Genomic DNA, 16,361 nt, shown 5'->3' with positions numbered 1-16,361 from the left:
AATATGGTTGGATGAGAAACAAAAACAAATGAATCCAATACTGTGTATAGGCCCTTTAGCTTTTGCACCTAACAGTCAGCTATTGTTCAAAATTAAAGCAAAAATTCACAGTACCTGTTCGTAGGATTTTACAGTTAATTTTTTTCTAGAGATAGCAATGTAGTATATGCCCAGTGCTCTTTTCAAATGTTTCAAGTTACAGCTAACAATTGGTACCCTAGAAAGGGCGTTGGTACTTACCTGATACGCCAGTTCTCTATGAGCTGTGAAGAGCATCCAGAAGTGGGAGGTGCTTCAGTCTCTTCTGGAAAGGCTGGGTTTAAAACTCCGGGACGCTCCTCCTCCTCCACAGGACACCTCCCCAGTGTCCCCCAGTTTTGCGAAGACTGAGTGCCAAAGTCTGGAACTCATCACCTAATCTGGATCCCTGACTGGAACGGAACCCCCCAGACAGAAAAAATGGATGGGGCTGGATGCTCTTCACAGCTCACAGAGAACAGGCATATCAGGTAAGTACCAATGCCCTTTCTCCCATGAGCTGTTCAGAGCATCTGGAAGTGGGACATACCAAAGCTTGGCCTGTCTGGATCGAAATCCACTCCTAAACTCTGTGGACCCTCTGCAGGACTCTTCTGCCAAATGAAGCGTCTGCTGAGGCATAGACATCAATTTTATAATATCTGACAAAGAGAGATGGTGAAGCCCAAGTTGCCGCTCTGCAAATTTCATCTATGGAAGCCCGTGTGGCCCATGCTGCTGATGTTGCTGCATTCCTTGTTGAGTGGGCTATAATGCCCTTAGGAACTGAGATGGACTGGAATTCGTAACTTTTAGCTATGGCGGCTCTCAACCATCTACCGATGGTCATCGACGACACCTTTTGTCCTAAAGTGGACGGATTGAAGGCTAGGAATAGAGCCTCAGATTTTTGAAATGCCGCCGTGCGGTCTAGATAGATGCTTAAGGCCCTTCAAACTTCAAGTTGATGCCATTGATGCTCCAGTCTATGAGATGGTTTCAGACAAAAATTTGGAAGCACCAACTCCTGCGCTCTGTGGAAGGCTGAATTTACTTTAGGAGTGAACGATGGATCTAATCGGAGAAGCACTCTGTCCACATGAAACACACACAGGTCCTTTCTCATTGACAATGCCACCAATTCAGAAATCCTCCTTGCTGATGTGATTGCAATTAGGAAGGCCACCTTATATGTCAGGAATTTTAAGACTAGCAGTTCTTAAAGGCTCGAACGGGCCAGTTGTAAGTGCGGTTAACACCTTGTTGAGGTCTCAGGTGGGATAGCGGTGAATTACAGGAGGTCGTAAGTTTACAGCACCCTTAAGAAAGCTGTGGACATGTGGATGGTGCACTATGGAACGGAGGTCACCCCAGGCTATCACCGAGGCTAAAGCCACCACCTGTCTCCGTAAAGTATTTGGAGATAGGCCCTTGGTCAACCCCTCTTGTAAAAAGTCCAATAATCCTCCTATTGATGGGGCAGTTGGGTCAATCTTAGACCCCTGGCACCAACGACAGAAAACAGACCACGTGGCCTCGTATATACGATTTGTTGAGGACCGTCTGGATGCTTGAATGGTGGCAATAGCATCCTTTGAAATCTGTTGGGCCCTTAAACGGCTCCGCTCAACTTCCATACGGCTAGACTGAGCCATTGTGGGTTCGGGTGAAGTATCAGCCCGTGGGAGAGGGAAACCTTCGATGGTGGAATTTTCCAAGGTTGTTCTCTCAACAGGTCCTGTAAGTCTGCGAACCACGTTCGCCTGGGCCAGTAAGGGGCGACCAATATCAATTCCGCTCATTCCTCCAATAACTTCTGAATCAACCTGGGTATTACCGGGAGTGGAGGAAACGCATATAGAAGTCCGGGAGGCCACTGACATCGCAGAGCGTTGACGGCCTCCGTCCCCTGAGTTGAGTACCTTGAAATATACCAGGGCAATTGGGCATTGAGAGGAGAGGCAAATAGATTGATCACCGGTTGCCCAAACCTCTACACTGCTTCCTGGAAGACAGACGGGTGTAGGCACCACTCTGCCTGGTCTATCGTGGCTCTGCTGAGCCAGTCCGCTTGTGTGTTTAAGGCTCCTGCTATGTGTTCTGCCTTGAGCGAAAACAGATTGGCCTCGGCCCACTTGAACAACTTGGCCGTCTCCAGCATCAGAAGTTTGGAATGGGTACCCCCCCCCCCCCCTCTGTTTACGTGGGCCTTGGTTGTGATATTGTCTGTCAAGACCAGAACGTGGCGTGATTGGAAAAGGGGTAGAAAACTGCGTAAGTCCAGGTGAACTGCTTGCAGCTCCAACAGGTTGATGCTTTGTGATTGTTCGGAAATAGTCCAAATTCCCTGCGCTGTGTGGGATTGGAAATGAGCTCCCCATCCTACCAGGCTGGCATCGGTTGTGATCATTGCCCTGTAAGGTTCCTTGAAAGGACACCCCTTGTTTATCATTTTTTCTGACCACCAACGCAGCGATCGGAGAACATTGTTCGGTACCTTTATTTGGATGTTGGAAGTGGCTCTTCCAGATCGCTGGAAAGGTAGCAGCAACCATTGCAGCTCTCTATAATGGAATCGAGCCCAGGGCACAATGGAAATAAAAGAAATCAGCTTCCCTAACAGTTGAGACAGCACTGCCAGGGAAACCCTCTTTAAGGCTCTGATCTCTCTGGCCAAAGACTGGTTACTGTTTAACCTGTCCTGAAAGAAAGACCTTGCCCTCCACGGTATCTATCACTGCACCTAAATGAACTAACCTAGTTGAGGGGATCAAATGGCTTTTGTCCCAATTTATGGAAAAACCATGACCCTGAAGGGTCTCCAGAATAATCTTGGTATCCAATTTTGCTTGATGTCTGGAAGATGACAAAATTAAAATATCATCCAGATAACATTGTAAGTGAATAGATTTGATCCTGAATGAGGCAGCCAAAGCCGCTAGGACCTTGGTAAAAGTCCTAGGGGCCAAAGCCAGACCGAATGGTAGAGCGATATATTCGTAGTGCCGATCGCAATAGCAAAATCTAAGATATTTGTAGTGAGCAGGTCTAATTGGTATATGTAGATAAGCCTCTGTGAGATCTATAGATGTCAGAACATCGTTTCTCAGAGAATGGACTGGAGAGTAGTCATCTTGAATTTTCGATAAACCAATGATCTGTTCAGACGTTTGAGGTCCAGAATTGCCCTTCAGACCCCCGAACTCTTTGGGACCACAAACTATAGAGAGTAACAGCCTTGACCCCGCTGTTCAGATGGGACCTCTCTAACAGCCTGAATATGTAGAAGATGATTGATAGCCTCCTGCATCAACACCCTCTTAATGGGGTCCGTGGACCTAGGGCTCCTAATGAAAAAGTTCGGAGGGGAGGATTGAAACTCTCGCACCAAACCAAACCTGATAGTGTCCTTGACCCACACATCAGAGGTGGAGCTGTCCCATTGATCAGCAAACAATTTTACCCACTCTCCAATGGGAACTGCTGTCAAGGACTCACTTGGGGCGAAGGAAAAATCGGCCTCCGGTGCCTCTGGGGTTTCTTCTGTTTTGGCCTCCCAGCTGACCTTTATCGGAAGATTCAGGCCTATCCTGTCTAAAATTGGGCCTGTAGCCTGATGTTCTCTAAGATCTGGGAACGTATGGGCCTTGATAGTAGGGCCGAAAAGAACCCCTTCGAAATGACTGGGGCGTTCTGTTTTCAGACCTCCAAAAAAGAGGTCTATTGTTTCTATTCTCTAAAAGGAGGGGCTCCAAGACACTGCCAAATAATTTATCCCCCAATATTGGGGCTAATGCCAACTTGCATTTATGCTTGGTATCCGCCTGCCAATGCCTGAGCCATAGCAGTCTCCGTGCTGATACGTGAGATGCTATGGCTGTAGAGAATTTGACTGCATTAAATGTGGCGTTGGCGGAGAATTCTGCTGCTGCAATAATTTTAGCTATGTCCTGGTGGGCTCTGACATTTGACGCTGGCAATATATCCCTTAAGTGGAAGAGCCATCGTAGGGAGGACCGTGTAAAAAAGGATGCCTCTGTAGCTGCCCTAATGGCCCAGGCATCAGAAACGTGCGCCCTATGGAGTGCCAACTCAGCTCTCTTTTCTTCCCGTCTCAGGGCTTCCTCGGCCTTGTTGGGAAAGGTTGAAGAAGAGGCCAGTGCCACAATGGGCTAATCCACCTCCGGCGTTTTGAAAAAATTTAAAAACTCTGGTGCCAAATTATAATATCGTTTATTGTACCCTGATGGGGCTGGGTATGATGCTGCTGATGCCCTTTGATTTTGTACTAATTCAGCAAACATACGAGGGACAGGAATAGTTTCCGCCTCATTAGCTGGTTGTGAGAATATTAGATCCTATGGATTCGTCCTGAGACCCTGTTGACAATGGATAAAGGTTTGATGTGCCTAGTTTAGCGGTGTTCTTTGCCTTGAATAGTAAGGATTTAAAGAGGTGCGGGTGAAAAAGACCAGAAAAGGTAGGTTGGTCCGAATGAGGCCTTCGTCGTCCGACATTCCTTGTTCTAGTGGGTCAGCCTCTGACAACCCCAAGTCCATCTGATGGATCGACCCCACCTCCATGGGAACATCCTGATCCTCAAATTCCACCTCCTCCCAAAGACCCTGGGCTGGTATGTTAGGAATATTGGAGAATACCTGAGTTTGATGTTGTCCCATATGTACAAAGGATCGAGCGGACAGGGATCCCGCATGCGAAGCGGTCGAGAAGTGTCTGGTCCTGATGGATTGCTGAACTCCAGCCACAATCCCCCTTTGAATCGCCATCTCCATCCATTGCCTCATTTCGATTGGGATAGTCTCAGGTAATCCCTCCTCCTGTTTTAGGCCGGCGACTGTAGGGGTGAAGGTTGCCTCTGGGATTAGCCAGGCAGTGCTCATTGGAGGAGATGTGCCTATGGGAGGTTGTCCAGAAACAGCCTGCCTGGGCTGGGTAGATATGTCCAAGGGCCCCAACAATGGACTTGGGTCCTGATCGGATTGTTGTGTCATAGCCACTTTGTTTGCCTCCATGGCTCGTTTCTGCAATTGCCTTTCCAAAGCTAGGTGCCATCTATGGGCATCCTTATCCGCCACCTTAGAGGCCTTTTGGGGGCCCACTGGCTTATCTCGGGACTTATGTGTCTTGGAATGGAAAGTGTTGTCACCTTCCATTGTGGATGACTGATTCTTTTGCCTTTCACTTTAATTTTTAATTTTTAATTATTATTATTATTTATTATTATTATTGTTGTTGTTGTTGTTGTTGTACTTTGGGGTGATGCCTTCCCGTGGTTGAAAGTAGAATGTTCCTCCAGGAGAGTAAGCCTATATATATCTATATCTATATATACATGCCCATATACATATACTTATGTCTATATCTATATGTAAAACTGTGCATATGGTAAACAGTATCTAAGGGTCCCCAACAAGGGAAACCCCCAAGCGCTCCAAACGAGAACTTCCTGGATCCCTGGTCCCCAACAAGGGAAACCAGCTATACAGGATCTGAGGTGGATTCTTTCCTGTCAAAACAAAACATCCCACTGTTTAAAATGGCACTTGCGGCTTCACTCCAAAGAAATGATCCAAAGGCAATTGCAAGGAAATTCCTGTTTAATGACTAGCCTGCTTATCCAATGTCAGCCAGACAAGGGAGAGCTAAACCCAGGGAGAACGAAGTGGGAAGGTACTACCCCAGTCCCCAAAAAGGGAAACCAGTGGGGAATGGCGCCTGTGATATTTAGGCCAGCCATTGAAAAAGGCAGGAAGCCAGAATCTCCGCTGCTAATGTCTAAGAAGTCTAATGAGCCACTGCTGCTGAGGCTCTAACTTGCAAGTTAAATGCTCCTGTCAGACGAAATGGCAAGGCGAAGTGAGCCGCGGCTGCGAGTGCTCCGCTACGATCGCAGAGAAGACGATTGGAAAGTTAGATAAGGTAATTGCCTGAGGCAATCGCCTCCGGCTGCCCGTGGAATGGCAGGCTCCGCTAGTTACAAACAAACTGTTTTTAAACTGATCGAGGCAACCTAATAGAGGCACAAGCCTGAAAAAAAACCAAATTAAATGGTGAAGATTTTTACAAGCCGAGATAACCCAAGAGCAAACCTGAATCAGAAAACCGTTCCAGTCAGGGAGTGCACAACCTCTTACCACGAGCTAAAACTGGGGGATGCAGGGGAGGTGTCCCATGGAGGAGAAGGAGCATCCCGGAGTTTTAAGCCCAGCCTTTCCAGAAGAGACTGAAGCACCTCCCACTTCTGGATGCTCTGAACAGCTCATGGGAGAAACTACAGATTACATTTTTGGTAATTGTCAACAATGCTTACATTTTGATTGCTGAATGATCATGTTTATAGGTTATGTTTCAGTGATGCAAACTCCCAAGCACATTGCACTGACATGGAATGTATTTGTGGAAATGAGTTATGGTAATCCTGTGTAATGAGTTAAATGAAATTGAAGCTTGCAGCCTTCAAAGAAAATAAATGTAGATAGGAGTCCTAAATCATTTGCCTGACATGTTTACTGTTGAACTGAATGAATGAAAATTAAATGCTGTTTCTATTTCAACAGTTCACATATAATTATCAAAGGATGTGAAAAGGCTCTGAGAGAAAGTGACTGATTTATAATAGAGTTTCTGTATTTTTTTAATAGGCGTACCACAGGTAGGTAGGCGTACCACAGGTAGGAAACTACTATTATAGATGGTAAAAAGGAAAGTTTTTGCAGCTTAGATATGGTATGGCTAGCTTTTATTTTACATATCTAAAGATAGGTTGCTTCCTTGAATATACATACAGTATTCATCAGATGAATCACTGAGTATAATAAAGTAGAGCATGAAAAGTTGTCTAATTTGGAGAGTGCAACTTTGGGAAATGTTGCTAATCTAATGTTAATACAAATCTGAAATGCAAAATGCATTTTAGCATCCTTGCTAAACTGCTATAACTCTTTTACTGTGAGTGGGCATATGTGTGCATGTATGAAGGCTCCTTCAGTCTTGTTTTTTGATGACTTCCTGGATGAAAAAAAAAAATCCCTTCCCTGCTGTTTTTTTGGCAAGATCTTTGAAAGTGGTTTGCAATTCTTTTTTTTCTAAGACTGAAAGGGTGACTAACCCACAGTCACCTAGCTGGCTTCACACCTAAGACTAGACTGGAATTCACAGTCTCCCTGTTTTTACCTTCCTACCCTACCCTACCCTATCCTACCTTCCCTTACTTATTTATATACTTACTTACCTTACTTACTTTACTTTCTTATTTATACCACTTTTATTATTTTTATAAATAACCTGAGGCATCTAAAATACTTAATGTTCCTTGTTTCTCCATAGCATTCTTGTGAGGTGGGTTGAGCTGAGAGTGACCAGCCCAAAGTCATCCAGATGGCTGTCATGCCTAGGGTGGGACTAGAACTCATAGTTTCCTGGTTTCTAGCCTGATGCCTTAACCACTGACTTTTTATAACTCTGATAGTATAATGTTACTATTCCCTCTTATCTACAGAAATTATGATTCTGTACACCATAACCTTCTGATATATATTTTCAGCTGAAAGATATGTTTCCTGGTTTTCGATTGGCATTGCCCCCAAAGCGTTGGTTCAAGGATAATTACAATCCTGACTTCCTAGAAGATAGACAGCTAGGACTCCAAGCATTTCTACAGAATTTAGTAGCTCACAAAGACATTGCCAACTGGTATGTAATTTTTTTTAAACTATTCTCATCTTAGCAGATGTTGCAGCTCTCCTTTCCTCATTTAAATGGTACTGTTACTTTTCAGAGGATGTAAATAATTTTCTTCTGTAAACAAAGTATTTAATAAGACAAGAAGAATTTGGCAATGCAGTGCATTACATTTTAAATAATTCTGAGACTGCAAGGTTCAATTTCAGAGGCTTTATTCTTTTTAACAGAGATTCACAATAGTGATTGTAATGTCTTTACAGAGTAGAATGGATAAAAGATATAACGATTGAGAGTTGGTTGAGAAAAGTTGTACCTTTTGTATTCTTGTTAAATATTTCAATACAGAAGCAGGGAATGTGTGGATGACTGAATGAGACAGAAACAGTAGTGACAAAAATAGATACTACTTGGTAGACAACTGTCAACTCTGTTGCATAGGCACCTGATTTGAGTAATCTTAGAGTATATTTGTTGTTTATCCCAGATGTTTCAGACTTTAATATTGGCAGCTGCACAAACTTCTTTCAGAATACTTTTGTAGAAAAGGCTTTATTTTTAGCTTTATTTTTGCTTAATCATGGTTTGTTGAATAAGACACAATGGTTGGGTTTTCACAATGTGCTAAAAAAAACTTACCAGCAGACATACTATGACTTAATTAAATCTATGAGCTTGGCTGCTTTTGTGGATATTAAATATTATTTTTTTAATAATACTTCAAGTATCTGGGAAAAAAGAATAATAAGTTCTGATCTCACTTTTAAGGAGTAAATAAACACAACAATAAACGAAGGCGTTGTTGATTAGCTATTTGGTTTCCAATTGTATCAAGATAACTCTTAAAGCATGAGTGCATGTTCTTCTTTATATTTTTTCTGGTATGTATGAAATGTAGTAAAACATACTTTACTGATTCTATAGTGCTGTGTGACAAACATTTCTGGATGATAATAATAGGATTTTATTAGTGTGTTTTGCCCATGTGTGAATATTCAAAACTGAAGAAACCTTAAAGCTATATAGTTGTCTTCTTTCTTCTTTTCTTCAGTTATCGATATTAATTGCTCGATGCTAGAAAGAAGAAAGAAAATCTAAAAGTGGAATTCAGTGTTTTTTTCTGTTTTCAGCATAGTTAGTAAGCAAGATATGAATATATATATATTTTTTACTGCTATAAATCATAATTTTTTGTAGAAGACACATAAGTAATAACTTATAATTGTTACTTTTATCTTGTTATTGAAGAGTTAAAGGCATATTGCTTATTAACTGTGATCCTGACAGGCTCAAGACTGACTCAGCCTTTTATCTTTCTGAGGTCAATAAAATGAAGACCCAGATTGTGGGGAGCAATATGCTGACATTGTAAACCACTCAGAGAGGGTTTAAGTGTCATTGCTATTAAATTATAATCTCAATACAGTAGTTTGTAACAGCTCTCAGGTGCCTTAAACCCTAAACCTAAAATTCTCTTTTCTGAAATCCTGCTAACAAAAACCCAAATCAACCAGATTTTAGCCAATTTGCTGGCCGACCCGTTCCACTATATGGTTAGATTACACAAAATATATTTAATTAAAGTAGCTTGCTACATTACAACTTGTTTCAAACAACAGCTTAGTTGGTTCTCTGTACTAAGACTTCTGTGTGAGGGTTGGGTTTGGGGGTTTGTTTGTTTGTTTTTGGTCCATATTTATCTAGCTCCTAGAAACATATTTTCATGTGAGGCTTATTTTCAAATGTGGTTGTGAGAGAGTTACCGAATTGCACATTTAAGCTGCATTTTTTCTTAATGAAAACTTTGCTTCTTGTATACATAGAATGACCACTGTTATACAGGCTATAAACTGCATCACTAATTACTTGTAAAGGCAACTGACATTCTTAGTTAAGTGCGTAGAAGTGTACACCTTATTATCATGCTTTGATATTGGCTATTTAATATTCAGTTTTATAGGTATGTATTTTTGGAATTATCCTTTTAACTTGACAGTTCATTCTCAATGTGTTACAGAACAAATAAAATCCAGGACAAATTGCAAGCAGCAATACTTCATAAAATAAACTTATGAGATGGCCTTTTGCAGCCTGTCTCACTTCTTTTCAAAGAAGCTGTTCAGCTACTGATAAAAAATATCCACTGTAACATAATTACGTTTTCAAAAGGTGACCTTTTCCAAACATACTACATGAAGAAAAAGAGTATTGTTTCCATTTTACTAGGTAGATTTTAGTACCGTATAATTTCTCCTTCCCTCTACTGGGGTTTTTTTCCTGGGGAGGGGCGGGGAGCTGTAATATAAAGTTGCCTCTAGATGACTAAATCAAATGGATGGATGGAGGATGGTAAAATAAAATAAAGGACTTTTGTAACTTTATGGTAGGAACTTTGTGATGACAACAGTCAATAATAAGGTTTTACTTTGTAGTGTTAGAATTTTTCAGATACTATTACCTGTAATGTATTTTTTTTTAAAAAGCAATGTTTTTAAGAAAACTTAAACAATAATTTATTTCTAAAAATATATAAGCTAATATATATGGAATAGATATACTGAAATGAATGTCTTCATTCATATTTGTTCTAATGTGAAGGTTTTTTTTCCCCATTTTGATAGTATTTCATGCTATAGCCACAGCTATTTACGGTTTTGATTGAAATCTTAGGATAGACTTCTTAAAAGAAATAATTCTGCAAATTGGATTATGTAGCAATCTGTTGGAAAAGAATGTGGAATCATACTTATCTATAACTGCAGTTATATGGAATCTTTTTGGATATTGTAGTGCATAAATTGAACAAAAAGGCAGGAAGAAAAAGTTTGGTGTATCAAGTAAGCCATTTATAGCATTAAATGGTGTTGATTATTTTAAAATTCAATTACACATGACGTGTTGTATTCAAGGAAAATGATGTGTAGTTGAACTATTAATTTTATTTTTATCTTGAACCACCTTTTCAAAATATTTCATTCTTTTTAATAACATGTATGCTTACTAGAGAGAAAATTATGTTCAAATCTTTGCCTCTAATTATGTTTGCATCTGCTTTTATAAATTTTAATAATGCAGTTAATTCCTATTTGGGGAAGCATTACTGTACAGCATTTGGCATATTCCCAGTATGCATTGTCTTGTATTTTCGTTGTCAATTGCTCTTATTTATCAATTGCTCTTATTTTCCATTCTTTTCAAAGCCTTGCAGTAAGAGAGTTTCTTTGTTTGGATGACCCTCCGGGGCCCTTTGATAGCCTTGAAGAGAGCAGGGTAAGTGCAATAGAGGAATTTGTTTTTATCATAGAAGAGAAGATTTTAATTGCAAAGTGACCTAAATTTTATCACATAGTGCCTTCATGTGAATAGCAGCAACTTTTTGTTCTTTCTCTAACTATAAATTCAACATGGTCATCATGTAGCAAAATAGATTGAATGAATAAACTATGAACTATATATGAGCAGAGCTGGGGACCAAAATGCAAAGAGATGGCTTTAATAAAAGAGTGAAAGTGAAAAGAATAGGACAGTGGGGAAAAGAATTTGGGAAATATAATAATTAACTACACAGAGATTCCACAGCTTTGTTCATGCCATGTGTATGTTCTATTTTGTTATATTTATATTTAGATGTGATTTATTTGTAAGTTTATAGGCTTTTGAAACCATTTCGGTTATGATGTACAATTGGATGGGCCTTTTTTATTCTTTTTCTCTGTATAAACATTAAATATCATGTGTTTGCCTGTCCTGTATATACTGTAATTCTAGAATACAAAGCCAGGTATGAAATGAAATAAAAATCTATCACAGGTAGTTGATATATTTGCATTATCAATAATTTCTTATTTAAATTATCTTACTGTTATTGTAATAAGAAAAAAAAGTATTTTTGTCATATTTTTGTGAATATATTAGAGTCATTAATTTTTTTGACATAGCACAAATAGTATTTTGAGAATTCATAAAATTGCTACCATTAAGCAGAAATAAATAGAATAATATATCGTTTGGGATTATTTCCAGCAAATATGATTGAAACAGCTTAGTGTTGACACTACAGAATTTTTCTTTGTTTTTGTGAATGCTATACAGTATGTTGTACTTATGAATATTAATATGAATTTAATTTTTATTTTTTTATTTACAATGGATTATTAGCAATCTTAAAAGAATAATAGCTTTACATAAGGCTTTTGATGCTCATTTGGATTTTCCTAAATAAGATTGAACTTATTTTATATCCAATACCAACTCCCAAATATTTTTAACTGTAGCATATAAATAGTATTGTCAGGGTGTTTTACAATTGAAGAACTGGGAGGATATATCTAACAACTTCAGTAGTTAACTGAAAAGACTAAAAAATGCCAAATGAGATATCCTACCAAATTAGTGTTTTCTGGCACTGATAAATTATGAACTGCAAACTTCTCACTATTAACTATAGATTTGCTTTTAAGAGAACAATTGTTTATTGGCCAATGCTTCATAGTTCTCTTCATTAAATAGTTCTTCTATACACATAATATTTTGCTGTAAGGAAGAATGCTGCACTTAAGAACTGTATTTACATACAATGAAAATGCAGAACTGCCATAAAATATTCGTCACATATGAATGATAAATGGGAATCTAACAAAAATTATTTGGTTATCTTAACCAAAGTATCTAATTTAAGTACATAATTTACTTCACAATATGGTAGGTGTAACAGAAAGTAAAAGGCATTCTAAGGTTTAACTTCATAAAGACACATCTATGCAGTTTTCTCAAAAACATTGTTTGCTTTTGTCATCTTGCATCTTGTGCATCTTTAATTTCCAACTCTAACTTCCGGATTCATACACTGATTATTTTTCATCCAAGGACTAATCAGACCAGCCCTAATTAGCAGGTGCGTACAGACAAGATCAGTTAAGTTCTATGATCTGCTGAGGCTATCAGTGGGCTTTCATGTCAGAGATATTTGAGCATCCTCTTGAGTTGCTTGTTTTTATTGTGGTTAAGGTGTAACAGAATCCTATAATTAGTCTTTCAGAATCTGAACAGTGTGAGTACACCTACATATACACGTACATACCCTTTAGGCTTATTTACTTAAATAATGTATAGCCCATCTCAGTTTTGACTTTTATCTTTAAATAGAAATGTTTGAGGCAGTTACACAATGTTGTCATCTTTTTTGGTTAAATTAACTGATCAAATAAAAGGTTTATCCAAAAGAAAAATTAATAATTTTTCAGGTTATTAGTTTTCTAGTACAAGGATATCAGTAGAACATTGATAGAACATTACTTTCAAAAATTTAAATTTCCTTCTAGGCTTTTTGTGAAACTTTGGAGGAAACAAACTACCGGCTCCAAAAGGAACTTAATGAAAAACAAAAAGAGGTGGAAACTCTGAAAAAGTTGTTAAATGAAAAAGAATTGTACATAAATGAAATGGAGAAAAGACTTGGGTAAGATTGAAACAAAGCTGCTCACCACAAAATCTCACTATCATACCTAGTGATTGGAATCAAATACTTTAGGAACTCTGAATGCTTCCTTGTATGTATTTATTTTTCAAATATCTATAGCTTCCCAACTGTTACAACAGAAATGACTCTGGGAGGCCTATAATAAAGTTACAAAAATAGTTCACAAATAACAATTATAATTATTAAAAGTATTAAAAACTGTAAAACACAGCTGAACAAAAATTGACAAAGGGATATTAATAATAGACCATCTTACTATTGTCCAGTTCCCCAGGGGGGCCCAAAAGGCAGGAAACACTTGATATGGTAATCAGAGAGGAAATTTTAAGTTCTGTCTCTCCACCAAGAACATGTGTGAGACTTTGAGATAAAACCCGTATCATGTCTTAACTTCTATTTGAAAAGGAGAACACGAACATTGCAACAGAGTTTGTAGTCTCTTAAGGGAGAAAAATAAGTATTCAGGATGGAATGTTTTTCTGGCAAAGGTCATTTCAGAATTAAATATTCTGTTTATATTTAATAATTCAGAAACATTCAATTTAATAATCCAGACACCAGATAAATGGTATCAGAGGTTATTTTATCTTCAATGGACATTTTTCAGCATACATTGACTACGTAATATTAACAATAATGAAAATTACTGCTTTGTTCTATCAATAGAAAGCTGCGCTCTAAAAGAATTTCTAGGAGAAAACTCCACTGAATGCAATGACTCTTTTAAATACACGTGCATAGTTTTCTCCAATGAAAGAAGCTTTCCCCAGAGACATTTTAATAATAATTCCCAGCTAAAATAAAAGACCTGCCTTGATTTTGTTACAGGGACTTAAATTTAGTGGAAACAAAGTCTTGTAAATTGTCAGGAGAGGGAAGTGAATGCAGTGGAGAAGTGGAGTCATCCGCAACAGAGGCAGATCAAAGAACATTGGAAGAAGACAGCCGGTAAATGATCATTGAGCAGTTTTATTTAAAGTTAAGCTCTGAAATGCAAATCATCTGCAAGCTTAGAACAGTCCTTTGGGGTAACCTGCTGCAGACATTTCAGGCATTTTGCTGGAGATGTTTTCCATAAGATTGTGCCTTCATTATAATCAAACATAGTAATTTTTATATTACTTGTCTTCAAGTTTCTGCACGTACTTGGGTTTTCCAATGCTTTTCTACCGCTTAAAAAGTCATTGGATGACATTGAAATTAAAAGTTAATTAATTGATGCCGATATCTTTCCAGTTGGCTATATGCTGAAAAAAATCACACGGCACTGTAACTTGTAGGATATGAGTATTGTATAAAATATGAGCCCCGCAATTTGCAGATAGACAGTGTCCCCAAACTAGCACATATTAGAACTGAGTGATAGAAAGAGCTTGTTGGCTCACATTTTTAATGTAAATATATTGATCTGAATCTGCAGGTCTGAAAAAGAGGATTGGAAAACCTCTTGGAGTGGGTCACTGGTAGAAAACTTTGTGCCAGAAATTGAAGTAGCCGAAGTGGCATATACTGCTGATATAGATGAGATGTAAGCATGACTTGTTTTGCTTTATTTTATTTTATTTTTTTTAAAAAGATCTATCTGGAAGTTGTTGAGCAACAGCAGTAGAACTGAAGATGATAGGAATGTTTACATAAATCATTCAGAATACATTTTTGACACAAGAAGAATAATCAGTGCTGCTGCTTTAATTCATTTGTTATCTAAGATATATTGATATGTGGAGAACTATATTAATATATAAAAACTTTGGTTAAGTTTATGTTATGCCTAGAATCCTAAGTAATGTGTATAATTTAGCAGAGTAGATAAAGGTTAAATGTCAATTATCATTTGGCTTGTCACACCTGTTTACTACTACCATGTGACTATTTTGTATGGGCAGCTTTTGGTATCTGATTTTTGCAGATTCTTTATATAGGATAAACTTTATGCTCTGGAAATATAATACTGCCATCAGGCTTCAGAAACAGTATATGATCTCTCATGTTTTTAAAGTGATAAATTTAAATATGTATGTTTTAATGCAATAAACTAGAAAAGCTTAAAGTACCAAAATAATACTTCAGAAATAGGAATAAGATTAAGAGTTTTTTATAATGGGAGAGGAAGAATAATAGCCTAGTTATACTGTAGATAGTCATATACACTTGAAAATATTGTAAAAACTGATTTAACGTTGTACTTGTTTTTTCTTTAAATCTTATGATAATTTTGCTACATAATCAATGCTATATATATATATATATATAAAAACACTACCTCCTACTTTGTTACTTATGCATAAGTGTGCTGTTTAATACCTATTCAATATGTATATGATTGATAATGGCCATTTGTTAAAGCCATACTTCTGCACCGTTAATGAAATCTAGTTGCAGTTTGTATGAAGATACCAGGAATTCTGTAGCTTACATACAAATTGTGTTATGCCCAACAATGCACTTTATTGTAAACACACACCTTGTGTCAGGATCACTGGCATATGCGTATACAGAGACACACACACAAACACCCATGCATACCTTTTGATCAAGAAAAGGTGAAGTGATTTGCACAATCATGTCTCTTTCTATTATGTTTGTTACATATGTTTGCTGTAGTATGCGTCAGCTTTATAGAATCTTCAGAAACATTTTGCTGAGCGGCTGTTTGCTCAAAGTGCCTTTTGTCTCCTCTTCCCGTGAAAAGAATGCAAGCTTTGTTCTTCTTTATGCCATTTACTCTTTGTTTATCTTAATGTTGTTAGCACACACGTCTCCATGTGCTTGGACTTTTCAATGTTCACTTTGTAATTTTGGGTCTGAGGAAAAGCACTCTGTAGAATTGTATAAAGCTGTCTGAGGAAAATAAAGATTTCTACATGAGATCTTTTGCTGTCTTTTGTGGAAAAAAATTCAAAAGCCAAAGTAAAGGTAAAAGCTTCCTCATATTAAAGTTGACTTTAGTGACACATTCACCTGTGTCACACTTACACATCAAAGTTTCACCTGCATTATAAATATTATGAAATATATTCATTGTATGAAAGTATAAGGTATACTTTCATATAGATTTCTCAATTACTGTTTATTCCTACAACTTCCACTCCCATCTTGAATTTGTCCATAAAGTCTCTCAGTATTCAAGCAGTCTTCAGGAATTGAAGAGATATAACAAATA

At 38.0% G+C, this 16,361-nt stretch overlaps 1 protein-coding gene across 3 annotated transcripts in view; it reads left to right on the top strand.

The window, feature by feature from the left end:
• The window catches only part of SNX16 (sorting nexin 16), a 31,330-nt gene that overhangs the window by 7,313 nt on the left and 7,656 nt on the right, over nt 1-16,361 (top strand). For 2 of the 3 annotated variants that reach the window (XM_087931463.1, XM_087931461.1), the window contains exons 4-8: nt 7,583-7,731; nt 10,920-10,989; nt 13,041-13,177; nt 14,027-14,146; nt 14,619-14,726. In XM_087931463.1, coding sequence (XP_087787589.1) covers nt 7,583-7,731; nt 10,920-10,989; nt 13,041-13,177; nt 14,027-14,146; nt 14,619-14,726 — 584 coding nt within the window. Of the gene's footprint in view, nt 1-7,582; nt 7,732-10,919; nt 10,990-13,040; nt 13,178-14,026; nt 14,147-14,618; nt 16,069-16,361 lie in introns of those variants that run through there. The other variant, XM_026706025.2, reaches the window with a different exon arrangement.

This window comes from Pseudonaja textilis, chromosome 3 (assembly GCF_049901715.1).
Source record: "Pseudonaja textilis isolate UNSWEBS1 chromosome 3, rPseTex1.2, whole genome shotgun sequence".
NCBI lineage: Eukaryota > Metazoa > Chordata > Lepidosauria > Squamata > Elapidae > Pseudonaja > Pseudonaja textilis.
The sequence above is the reverse complement of the archived record's forward strand: the minus strand, read 5'-3'. Positions and strand labels throughout refer to the sequence as shown.